General features: G+C 38.3%; 1 protein-coding gene across 1 annotated transcript in view; it reads left to right on the plus strand.

Annotated features, from left to right (window-relative positions):
* LOC150079395 (disintegrin and metalloproteinase domain-containing protein 11-like) overlaps positions 1-14,011 on the plus strand; it is a 445,660-nt gene that overhangs the window by 359,295 nt on the left and 72,354 nt on the right. Inside the window, exon 24 of the mRNA XM_090383050.1 lies at positions 792-887. Within this exon, the coding sequence (XP_090239176.1) occupies positions 792-887 (96 nt within the window). The remainder of the gene's footprint in view (positions 1-791; positions 888-14,011) is intronic.

Raw genomic sequence — 14,011 nt, forward strand, 5'->3', positions numbered from 1 at the left:
TGGAAGCCAGGTTGATCGTAATGCTAACGTATATATCATGGCTGACCCAACAGAGGCAGAGAAATGATAGATAATAAGCAATATATAGGTAGTAAAAAATTACTAAAGATCATTGAAAGTTGAAATTGTGAGATGGAGCAGACGGTCATGAATCGTACTTACTGATTTCGCAAGCCGGAGGAGTGGGGACTGTCGTCTTGTATACTGCGGGGAGAGAAAAAATGCTATGTGCTTGTTCCAATGATTATATGGTATGTAGAAGTGACTTCGGGCGTTGGAAAGCAATAAGACGTATGGGGTTGGCTGGGGGATTAAACATAATGAGGCCACGAGTCCTAGGATAGGGGAGAAGGCATAACATACAAAATAGCGTGAAAAAGATGCTGAATTTTGTATGAGGCGAAGTCAGTATGTATGGCCGTAAAATAGCATCTTGATATTGCTTTCGAAACCTAATCGTGCACAAGAAATAAAAAATAGGGATTCAGAACAGTAAAAAGGAGAGTGAGGATGAGAGGAATTAGTAGTTCTCGGGTAGTCTGGGGTCGCTAGCCTGTTGGGTGCCTTCTACTCTACATTGTAGTAACCCAGGTCTATATTCCTTCATATATTCCTCTTATTACAACTCCTGTACCTATTCTATTCTATATAAATATATTATATATATATATATATTTTTTTTATATAATTTAACATAATTGTTATAATAAATATTAATGATATTATAATAATTATTGTATTTTATAATATTATTATATGTTATCTATTTATTATTATTTTTTTAAATTTAGATATGTGTTAATCAGTCTTGTGTTGGTGTCGAATTGTTTGTTGAGCCTGGTGCCTGCCCTTCCAATAATGTTGCTTTGCCTTGTTCTGGTCGTGGAGTAAGTATATATACACACATATATATAAAATATAGAAAATTAATAAATAACTTATGTAAAGTTAACTAAACAAGAACTAATTAATGCCATCTATACATATCTAGATAGAACATTACATCAGTCTTATTATATTTTTTGTATAGTTTAAGTACAGTTGTATAGTTGTATAGTTTAATTATACTTATCCATTTATCGCATGAATTACCTTTTGACCGTGTTAAACAGGCAGATGATATCAGAAACTGATAGCTGGGTTAATTGTAGGGGACATATTGAAAGGGTTAGCCCTCGATAAAGTCCCTTTCAATGTGTCCCATTACCTATAATTGACTTGATATATATTATTGTTATGTTTATTAATTGTTTTATTTTTACTTTTACTAATGATCATCCTTTACTAGGTTTGGCCTCGTGGACCAGTTATGGCTATTATAGGGTTAAGTAGCTACCAGCTTATCCTATATGAAATATATCTTACCTATTTTACTAATTGTACTTAAACTATACAAAAAATATACACTCGTATACACACACACACACACACGCACACACACACACACGCACACACACACACACGCACACACACACACGCGCGCACACACACACACACACACACACACACACACACACACACACACACACACACACACACACACACACACACACACACACACACACACACACATATAATTGACTAAATTATTATTTTCTTCTTTCAACAAACCTGCCTATAGACTAGGCATAGATCAAAATAGTAACTGTTATACTGGTAGGTAGGAATTTTTTTAGTTAAAAAATTAAATTATATACAACCCCAAAAATTTTGTTAATGTGTTTATATAATTTACGGAAAAATAGATACATTTAACTGAAGTGCACGGCTGTCAAAAACGTAATTTCATAGCCATATGTTGAATGATTGTTTCTTGTACTCAGACTTCAACCGCAATAGGCAGTTAGCATTGTGGTTGAGGTCTGAGTTAGCATCTAGTTGGTATGCAATGAAAAAGTATACCAAAATATTGATATCTACAACAGATACTCGATTATAAAGTGAAGATTAACAAGGGTCTCTGTTGCCCCAGTTAATCTTACTTTGTTTCATGTGAAGCCTCTACTCGACTACATGAAACAACAAAGAGCCACCACTCTTGCTGACAAAATAACACTTCATAATTTGCTTTTTTTCAATAAATATGAATATACATATAAATAAATATACAGTATTTTTTTACATTTATGAGTGTTTCTTTTTATTTTGCAGATTACACATGAAAAATTATTTACAAACATCCTGGACAATCTACCTAATTTTAGTAATGACACTTAATTTCATATTCCATCATTATGATATTGACCTTTCTTCTACATTGTTGATTATTTTATAACTAGAAAAAAACATAACCGTGGAACAATCAGATAAGAAGTATTCTAATCTGATTGTTAATGCGCCGACCGGGCTAGCCAGATGGGTAAAGCGCCTTCCTGGCAACCCAAAAGTTGCGGGTTCGAATCCCACCTCGGGCTTGGATCAAAGTACTGCAAAAACCTTGGGAGTTGCATTATGGCCACAGAAGCCGATGCGCCAACAACTACCAAAAAAAAAGATTGTTAATGCCATATGTGATGTAGGAAAATTTTTGCCACTTCGTCCACTTGATTCAAGTAGGTGAGCTGACAAAGACTGGCACACAAAGTTCACCATGTTTCATACTCTTTTATTTTCATCAGAAGAGTAATTTTCCAGACAGAAAAGGTTTCTAAAATATTAGCCCAATGAATAGTAAAATAATTTAAAATAATAACAGAGGCACTTACTGATTCAATTAGTCTGCCATACAAATGTCATTTATAGATTATGATTTTTGAACAATAATAAAAAGGCATCACTGACATAAAATTAACTTAAAATACCACATATAAATCAGATCCTAATTGATAATAATATTTATGCTAATTCTTAACCAGTAATAAGTAATGTACTACAGTGGTGGTATTCTAGTCAAAATAAAAAAGAAATAATTTTTATTTTGACTAGAATACCCCACTGCAGTACGTTACTAATTATTTAAAGAAGAAAGTTAAAAGGTTCACCATGTTTTTTTAGTAGTGTTTAATATTCTCTGTCATGATTTTGCACTGGAGTAAGGAACAAATATTAAATTTTCCTTTAAACTGGGAAATCTGCAACAGAAGCATAAAAATGTTTCTTATGCAGATTTCCCAGATGAAATGTTAAAAACTGTTTATGGTGATAAAACATTGTCATACCAGTGTGTTTGAACAGTATAAGGGGTTCAGAGACAAACATGAGAATGTTCGTGATGACCCAAGAAGTGGGCATCCGTTAACTTCTTGAAATGAGGACAGAGTTACAAAAGTTTGAGAAATTGTGGCAAGGGATTGTTATTTAACCCTCAGAATGATGGCCAGTGAGGTGAAAATTCATCAAATTGGGCATGAAGATTTAGGTAAAAGGGTGTCTATGCAAAATTTGTGCTGCACAGCCTCACGGATGAGCTGAAGCAACAAAGAGTGTCATTTGCAAAGACTTCATCCTAGCTTGTCAATCCTTATTTACTTGGCTGTGTTGTCACTAGAGATGAGTGTTGGGTGTTTCAGCTTGACCAAGAGACAAAGCAGTAGAACATGCAGTGGACTTCAAAATCATCACCAAAGCTCAAAACGTTTTGTTTACAGAAGTCCAGGATCAAAACAACATTGATTTGTCGTGTATCACAAACAGTGTTATACACGACAAATTTTTACCTGAAGGGGAGAGAGAGAGAGAGAGAGAGAGAGTCAGTGCTGCATTTCCTGGATGAGGCTGCAATTTTGAGAGAAAAGCAGCTGGTTCTTGGACAATCCCCCTGCCCATTCCCACTTGTTGCGAAGACATTTCTCATGAAACATGTCATTGTGCAGATCAATTATCCACCTTGCTCTGCTGATCTAGAACCAGCAGACTTCCACTTTCTCAAGGTGAAAACTGTCCTCAAAGGAAAGAGATTTCAGGATGTTGAGGACATCAGGCTTAATGTCCAAGTTTGCAGACGATACGAAGGTTGGCAGGGTTGTCAAGGACACTACTGACACTATGCTGCTGCAACAGGATTTGGAAAGGTTGAGTAGATGGGCTTCGAGGTGGCAAATGAAGTTTAACATTGACAAATGTAAAGTACTACATATGGGAAACAGCAACCCCAGAGCAACGTATCAACTCTGTGGTACTACACTGACAGTGGTAGAGAATGAAAGGGACCTGGGGGTGGTGGTGCAGGCAGATATGAAGTTCTCTGAGCAGTGCAGACGAGCTGCAAGAGTAGCTCATGGTGTATTGTCAATGATATATAGGAATTTTTCTAGCAGGGATAAGGAGGTGATTATTCCCTTGTATAAGGCAATGGTCAGGCCACACCTAGAGTACTGTATACAGGCCTGGAGGCCTCATTTCAGGAAGGATGTAGAGCTGCTGGAACGAGTACAGAGAAGGGCAACTAGATTGGTGAATGGGACAAAGGGGTTCTCTTACGAAGAAAGGCTTAAGTTTTGCAAATTACAGTGTCTGGAAACTAGGCACCAGCGGGGTGATCTGATAGAGGTGTACAAAGCCTTGAATGGTTTGAGCATGCTCAATGCTGATGGGATTCTTCCTCTAGCTCAGAAAAATCACCTGAGAGGGCATAAATTCAAATTGAGGAAAGACAGATGTAGGATAGATGTGCGGAAATTTGCCTTTAGCCAGCGGGTGGTTGGTGGGTGGAACAGACTTCCATCCCTTGTCGTGGAAGTTGATAGCCTAAATAAGTTTAAGGCTCAGCTGGACAGGTATTTCGAACGAACAGAGGGGTGAAGTGGAAGTGGTTATTTTTATTTATTTATGTTACTTTTTTTTTTTTTTTTTTTTGGCTGATGCTGCATAAGCTTGCTTTCTTGCATCAAATGCCTCTACTAATGCTAATGCTAATGCTAAAACATAACTATCGAAGTTAACATCTTCTCTTTTCATGCCTTCGCTGATCGCTGACTCATTTCAGAAACTTTTAGAATGGTGTAATAAGTGCATTCTAGTACTTACAGAAACATGGTGCCACCCCGGAGATAGAGGATGATGCATTTCAGTACGGTATGCATAATGTATTTAAGAAGAATAGGGAAGATAGAAGGGGGGGGGGGGGGGTCATGCTTCTTTTCAAAAGCATTTTCAGATTCGGACATTTTGCATGCTAGTATAGCATCTGTATGGTGTGAGATAGTTGGAAGCAAAGTATAATGAGAGTGGGAGTAATTTACAGGCCAGGTGATTGTGCAGTTTATGATGAGAGCCTCTATATGTAAATGGAATGGGCAAGTAAGCATCACTGTCTTATTATGGGTGATTTTAATTTGCCTTTAATTCCCATTGGAGAAAATGGGAATTAAACTCCACATGTGAGACTAAATTTTTAAATCAACTAGATGATTGCTATTTGTATCAACATGCCAGGGAAAGTACTGGAGAGAAGAACACTCTTGATCTCATCATCACCCATGAACCAGATGACGTAATAGAGCTTACAGAAAGTGATCATGGAGTTCTACGGTGGATGATGAAGAGAGAGAGGTAGCAGTACTTAAAGGCAAAGGAATGGATTATAATTTCAGGAAAGGAAATTTCGACAGCTTAAGGTGCTACATAGCCTCTATTAACTGAATAGATATCTCACAAAGAGCAAATTTAATTGAATTAAGGTATACCTTTAAAACATTAATCACAGGGCGCCTCCATAGCCAGGTGGGCAGGAGCAGCAGTGCGTAGCACACTCTTCTTGATTAGACCGGATTAGACCGTGACCACCAAATACGGAGGAAGTGGAAAGGTGAGGGAATGACCACCGCATATCCCCTGAGCAATATGGCCTTAGTTGCTAATGCTCCTAAAAACAAACAAACAAATATTAATCACAGAAACCTTGAATGCTTGTATACCATTAAAAAATACTCCATGAGGAAGATTCCAAGTTGGATGAATAATGAACTTGCCAGATTACTTGAGCAGAAAAAGGCAGCATGGAAAAGTTACAGAGCAATAAAAAGTACTGAAGCCTATAACAGCTACAAATTGATCTGTAATAGTGCCACAGGAAAGGTTAGGCTGGCAAAGGCAGATTATGAGTAATCACTGGCAAAGAGTGGGGATAAGGAATTCTTCACATATAAATGCAAAAAAGAGAAGGACAAACCATATCGGACTCTTATGTAATGGACATGGGACAGTATTGATACCCCAGCTGAAGTTGCAGATGAACTCAACAGTTACTTTGCATTGATATTTACAGAAGAAAAGCCCTTTATGTCAATCAGAAATTATAGGAGTGAAGTTGAAAATATTTAATCAATGATGTTGAAATTTCACATATTTATTTAATGAAAAAAACTTTTTAACTTACAGGCCAGTAAGGCTCCTGGGGTTGATGGCATATACCCTATAATCTTAAGGGAGGTGGCAAGTGAGTGCATTAAGGCTAATTATGAGAGCATCACTGGACTCAAGAACAATTCTGTTGGATTGGAAAAGTGGCAATGTATCTCCAATACATACGGGCAGTTCTCCCGGGCGGTTCGAAGAATGAAGTGGGAAATTACCAGCTGGTTAGTCTAACTTCAGTAGTAGGGAAAATCATGGAGACAATGATCAAGGGTGGAATTCAGGATTATTTAGATAGAAATGGAATTCTGAAGGAAACTCAGCATGGTTTTGTAAAGGGAAAAATTAGGTATAACTAATCTTGTAGCTATTTGACTCAGTTCCACATGAGTGGTTACTTTATAAGCTGGAACAGGTTGGAATCACAGAGAAAATCCTTAAATGGATAACTGGATGGCTGAAGGGCGGGAAGCAGATGGTTGTAATAAATGGTTATTCCTAGGATTAGTATTAGGACCACTGTTGTTTTTATTTTCATAATTGACATAGATGAAGGGATAGAAGGCATGATGTAAAAATTGGTAGAGTAGGTAATAATCACTGCCAAGCAGAGCTTCTTCAGAGTGACCTAGACAGACTTCAGATATGGTCAGAAAAATGGCAGCTATGCTTTAATCCTGCAAAGTGTAAGGTACTACACCTGGGAAACACTAACTCCAAAATAACTTATACGCTTGGTGGACTTAAACTAAAGCCAGTAGTGGAGGAAAGAGACTTGGATGTTACGATACAGTCAGACATGAAGTTCTCCCAGCATTGTAGACAGGATGCAAAGAAGGCCCATGGTACCCTATCGATGATTCATCGAACAATTCCTGGTAGAGATGAGGACATCATAATCCCATTATATAAGGCTATTGTTAGACCACATCTGGAATACTGTGTTCAAGTATGGAGACCACACCTAAAGAAAAACATTGTGCTTCTTGAAAGGGTCCAGAAATGGGTAACTCACCTGGTGAGATCAGTAAAAGGGCGTCCATATGAGGAAATTTTCCAAATAGGCCTCTGGGGTTGGGTAAATTCATAATATAATTTTAAGTATTTTTCACCAACCGTATGTTGAAATGACAAAATAAAATGAAAGTCAAAATTTTGATAACTTTATAATTAAGCTTACAATAAATTACTATTTACAGTATATTAAAATACCAGGTTAAAAGCGATAAAATATCTGTAAAACAAATAAAATAAAATATACCAGGTTAAAAGTGATAAAATATCTGTAGCTTTTGAAGGCTCTGCCTTCTTTCTCAACAGTATGCTTTTTATTTTACAGTGCAACTTTAAATACCCTCAGGTTCACAGCACATGTCACGTGATTCGATGGCACATGCACTGTTCTTGTGCGTGTCGGAACCGGAAGTGGCTCGGGAGCGCGTCAGATGCAATCGTTCATCCCCTCTAAGGATCACTACCTCAAAGAGGGGATGGATACGCATACTCCTGTCTCTATTAATAATGTCCTCAATGGAACTAATCCGCAAGCACTCGATGCAATTTGCGGTCACAAAACCTATATGTCCTGTCAATGATAACTGCTTCGTCTGGTGAGATATGGTGCTGCTTCTCCCAAAAGTGTTCAGCCATGGTGGATTTTCCGTAGTCTACATTTCTTATCGCCTTTATCGCTTTTAACCTGGTATTTTAATTGTTTTATACTGTACATAGTAATTTATTGTACGCTTCATTATAAAGTTAACAAAATTTTGACTTTCGTTTTATTTTCTCATTTCAACATATGGTTGGTGAAAAATACTTAAAATTATATTATGAATTTATCCAACCCCAGAAGCCTATTTGGAGAATTGGTTAGATGTTATGGCCATTCAGTAGTACGGTGCATCAGGGAATTCCAGAAGCATAGTGTTAGAGAGGTTAAGCAAGAACAACACTTGAGATTTGTCCATCGGTGTAGGACATATGACCTCATACCACGAGGTTTTCGTGTTAAACCCCCCTCTGAAGATGAACGGCTGTTCAACGTTTCCAAGTGGTACCAGAAGAAGATTCTAAGTATTTGGATTGAGAAGTTACATAGGAGTCTGTACCATATTAGAAGAGCCAAAAGAAAGTGTTTAAGCAAGATAAGTGAGAGGGTGACTTCGAGGCATTTGTCATTAGTGATTAGTGTTGTGTTGTGTCGAAAAAAGCAAGACAGATCTCTGACTTCTGCAGACAGAGACAGAGACAAATGGGTAAGTTTGATAGATTTAGGGAACAAGCCATGACCAGATATAATGTTGAAAATAATACTGCTAACAATTTTATAGTTAATTTAAGCAGCAAGAAATTGATTGAAGAACAGGAAGAGGTCTTAAATCTAGGAACCAAGTTTACTATGATTCCGCCCAAGCTGCCCAATTGCAGAGATCGCAATGAGCATTGAGAGAGCTGTAAATAAGTTATCTGAGGACGTGGCTAATGAAATTCGTGTAAAGACTGCAGCCATTCTAAGTCAAGCTAAGAAAGCTTCCTCTCATCTTAATATTAGGCAAAAATTAGCACTTAAGAGTCTCAAGCAAGATGATAGTGTTGTGGTCCTACCGGCAGATAAAGGCAGGGTAACGGTGATTTCTGGATAAGGAGGTATATTTAGACAAAGCATTAAATTTGTTGAATGATCAAGCAACTTATAAGATTTATCACAGATGCGGAACCTAGAACGTCAGGTTAATAGAATGCTACAGGGCTGGTTAAAGACTAATAAGATTTCTAAGGAGCAGTATTGGTCGTTACATGTAACAGGAAGCCAAATACCGAGATTCTATGGCCTGTCCAAAATACACAAAGTGGGGGTTCCACTCAGGTCCATAGTTTCGTTTATAGGCAAGTCCCACATATGCGCTATGTGGTTTCCTGGCCAAATTGTTGTCATCGTTATTAGGACTTTCCGAGTTTAGTGTCAAGGACAGCAAGGATTTTGTACATTTTATAAGAGAGCAGCGTATAGAAGAAAATGAAATTATGACATCTTTCGATGTGACATCTCTGGTTACATGTATTCCAATTAACCATGGTGTGCTATGTGCACACGTGGCCCTACAGAGAGATACCACCTTAAGCAGTAGGACACAACTAAGTTTGGAAGTTATTTGTAAGGGCATAGAATTATGTCTCTCAAGCACTACCATGGCGTTTTGCAACACTATGTATAAGCAGGTTCACGGTGCAGCTATGGGCTCCCCCATTAGTGCGATTATAGCTAATCTGGCTACGGAGGAGCTTGAGGTTAGATTATTTAGTGACATGGTTCTCCCTATGCATCCGTGGAAGAGATACGTTGATGATATGGTCTCAATTATTCGAAAGGGGGGGGAGATGAGGTGTTAAATTTTCCTAATGGCTTCTCCCCCGTTCATACAATTCACCTTGGAGGTAGAAGAAGGAGGGGCTTTGCCGTTCTTAGGAGCTTGAGGTTAGATTATTTAGTGGCATGGTTCTCCCTATGCATCCGTGGAAGAGATACGTTGTTGATATGTTCTCAATTATTCGAAAGGGGGGAAGATGAGGTGTTAAATTTTCCTAATGGCTTCTCCCCCGTTCATACAATTCACCTTGGAGGTAGAAGAAGGAGGGGCTTTGCCGTTCTTGGATGTGTTGGTGTACAGAGAAAGCCCGTGTCTAAAGACCAAGGTTTATAGAAAACCCATATGTAAAGGCCAATATCTGAGGATATAAAGAAAGAGTATGAGCGCGTCACGGCGGATCTCCTGAAGTGTGGCTACCCCCAGAAGATCATAGAGAAATATATTAGAGGAGAACAAAGGAGAGGTGAGTCTTTTACGCCGATAGCCACCACCTACATTCCCTATTATCCGGGTTTAACTGAGCGTATAGCTCGGGTATTACGAAACTACCAGACACGCTGTGTGCAGGTGAAAGACCCCATTTCAAATGAAAATATAAGTGGGGTCGTCTATAGCATTAAGTGCCCGGACTGTGGGGAATGTTATGTGGGGGGAAACAAAGCGGCGTCTCGAGGATCGTCTGGGGGAACACACAAAGGCAATAAGCAATGCGGACTACGGAAAATCCACCGTGGCTGAACACTTTTGGGAGAAGCAGCACCATATCTCCCCGGATGAAGCAGTTATCATTGACCGGGCGCATAGGTTTTGGGACCGCAAGTGGCTCGAGAGCTTGCGGATTAGTTCCATTGAGAACAACATTAATAGAGACGGGTATGCGTATCCATCCCCACTTTGAGGCAGTGATCCTTAGAGGGGATGAACTATTCCCTCTAAGGATCACTGACGCGCTCCCGAGCCACTTCCGGTTCCGACACATACGAGAACAGTGCACGTGCCATCGAATCACGTGACATGTGCCGTGAACCTGCAGGTATTTAAAGTTGCACTGTAAAGTAAAAAGCGTACTGTTGAGAAAGAAGGCGAAGCCTTCGAAACTATAGATATTTTATTTTATTTGTTTTACAGATATTTTATCGCTTTTAACCTGGTATTTTAATTGTTTTATACTGTATATAGTAATTTATTGTAAGCTTAATTATAAAGTTATCAAAATTTTGACTCATTTTATTTTGTCATTTCAACATACGGTTGACGAAAAATACTTAAAATTATTATCATATGAGGAAAGACTGAATGTGTGGGTTGCAGAACTTGGAAATTAGCCACCTTTGAGGAGACTTGAGGTGTTAAAGGTTCTGAGAGGCATAAGTAAAATAAATGAGGACAAAATTTTCACAGTTATAAATGATTCTAGAACTAAGGGCCATAATTTCAAGTTATCGGGCGGAGATGTTTAGACTTGATTGCAGGAAGTTTTTGTGAGTTTTAAATTTCTTGAAAAAGGCCTTTGAGGTTGGGCAAATTCATATCTTAGCAATAAATAATGATGCAAGCTTTGGTGTAGGTAGAAAATGAAACTGAAGAATTAGAAACAAGCCAATTACGATATGCAAAATTCTTCTCTTGAACAGCCTTAGCATATTTATTGGAAACCCAAGGTTTAGATAAAGGACGAGATTTTAAAGTGGAGCGTGGGATAAAGGATTCCATTCCTGCAAGAATAATTTCACTGACACGATCTGAGCAAACGTTGACATCAGAAGTTTTGAAACAGTAATCCGACCAAGGAAAAGAAGAAAATAAATCTCTCAGATCATCCCGTTTTGCATTCTTGTAATGCCAAACAAGGTTGGGAATAACCATGAGATAAGCTGGATATCATCATTCTTCTCTTTCTTGGTGATTCCTTTGTACTTCTCTCTCTCTCTCTCTCTCTCTCTCTCTCTCTTCTTTCTTTTCAGGGATTAACTCGGGAATTGTTTTTTTTGGCTGGTGCGGCATAAGCCTCAGGCTTCCTTGTACCATATGGCTAACAATAATAATAATAATAAAAAGGCTCAATTGAGAAGAGACAATCACCAAGTTGTGATCTGAAGTGCCTAAAGGACCCCTCACTTTGACTGTGTACTTAGAAGGGTTGTTTGTGAGAAAAAGATCAAGCGTGTTGGCTGTATGATTAGGATTGTCCGGTATTCTTGTAGGTAAATCAACAATCTGTGCAAGGTCATTAGTAATTGCAAAAGCCTCAGCATCTCGACCAGCTGGTTCGGAGTGACTAAAAAATGGAAGCCAGCTGGAGTTGTGAACATTAAAATCACCAAGGAAAATTACCTTACTGTTAGGAAAGTTGGACTGGAGAAAGTCAAGTTGCAAAGAGAAGTCAAAGAGCTCCAAGTGATTTTGTTCTCCCAACTCCACTTTTCCAAATGGAGTTGGGAGAACGGTGGAGACAACAGATGAATTTGACACAATGAGATAGAGCGATTTTAAGCCAGAGAAGATCAAAGAGAGGAGATTCCAAATTGCCAAGTCTCTGACAAGGAATATCAGATTGAACATATGCACAAGTACCACCTTTGAGGCGAAAGGAATCAAAAAGCGAATAATTTGGGAATCTGAGATGAGCAGTAGTTGAATCAAACGATAACTGAGTTTCTGTCAGAAAGAGTACATGGGGTTTGGCAGACTGCAAGTGGAAATGGACATCGTTCAGATTAGAATTGAGACCGCGTATATTTGTGAAATGAATTAGGAAGTGCTTGGGAGGTTTAGATCTTTTCGCAGATAAGCTTGCTCTATTAGTTTGACAATTCATGGTGTATTCAATAGTAAGAAAAAATGGGTGGGATATGCTGTATGAAGTAATGAAATTTTTGGATATGGCGTACACATTGTAATAATATACCCAGATCCTTGACATAACGTGGCCTCGACAATGCTCCCCACATATACACTACTTGGACTCCCTGCAGTCACTATCTGGCAGAGTAGAGGTAGCAAGATTATACACTAGCTGATCCGGAAGCCTCCTAGAGAGTTACCAATAGGTCCGGTCCAGTGTACTAACTAGCGGCCGGCCTGCGAACACCGTTTTAGAGCTGTACCCTATAAATGTAAGGAATATTGGATCTCACCACGATCTTCATCATAACCTCAAAAGTCATCAATCATACTGCATGATGGAAGAGATAGGGAAGGGAAGGAGATGTGCAAATGTGACCTCAATCCACAAAGGAAGATCAAAGGCTGACACAAGTAATTATAGACCTGTGAGTTTAACTTCTGTTCCAGGAAAATTAATGGAGGCACTGGTTAAAGAAGCATTGCAGGATCATCTAGACAAGACTTCAGTTATAGCTCGGACACAGCATAGGTTTATAAAGGGGAAGTCTTGTCTGACTAATTTGAATGGATACTATGATGCAGTCACAAAGGAACTGAATGCAAAAAATAACTTTGATATTATATATTTGGATCTTATAAAGGCCTTTGATACTGTTGCACATGGAAGACTGCTGCACACAAATTGGAGAAGTGTGGCATTGGAGGCAAATTGCTGCTATGGATAAAGGGATGGTTGCGTGGGAGAAGACAGAATGGTAATCAATGGACACTGCTCTTCATGGACTTATGTTATTGGTGCAGTCCCTCATGGTTCAGTGTTGTGTCTATTGTTGTTTTCTGTATTTATAAATGATATTGATGATGGTATATCAGGCTTAATGTCCAAGTTTGCAGATGCTATGAAGGTTGGCAGGGTTGTTATTGATAATAATGACAGTACACTGCTGCAACAGGATTGTGTTGCAATCCTGTTGCAGCAGTGTACTGTCATTAGTACTGTCATTTTTTAATGGCACACACAAATTTGTGTGTGCCATTAAAAAATGCGTATGCATGCAATTGTGAAATTTATAATTAAAAGAGAAGATTATCTTGGAAACAAACGTCTCTTGAAGCATTTCTGAAGAAGACCACTCCTTATGCAACAAACCAACAAGTGATGAGCCAATAATGAGTGATCAACAATTGTGCATTTAGTCGAAGTTGATGATGAAGAAAAATAAACATTCTTTAACATTTGTAAGTCGTAAATAATTTCTCTATTATTATAATTTGCTTGATTTTACAGGCTGTGTTTTCATTTATTTCGATAGATCAGTCATTGTTTAAACATAAACTAATTAGCTAACTAATTTCATTGTTGAGAACGTAACACCTATTTTTAACCTTATGTTTATGGGAAATAAATTCCCGCTTTACGAGCGCGCACTAGGAATGAATTAACTCGTAAAGTCGAGAACCATCTGTATATATCTATCTATCCAACTAAATATCTGCTA

The sequence above is a fragment of the Mastigoproctus giganteus genome, chromosome 10, assembly GCF_048544385.1.
Source record: "Mastigoproctus giganteus isolate SK-2022 chromosome 10, ASM4854438v1, whole genome shotgun sequence".
Taxonomy (NCBI): Eukaryota; Metazoa; Arthropoda; class Arachnida; order Uropygi; family Thelyphonidae; genus Mastigoproctus; species Mastigoproctus giganteus.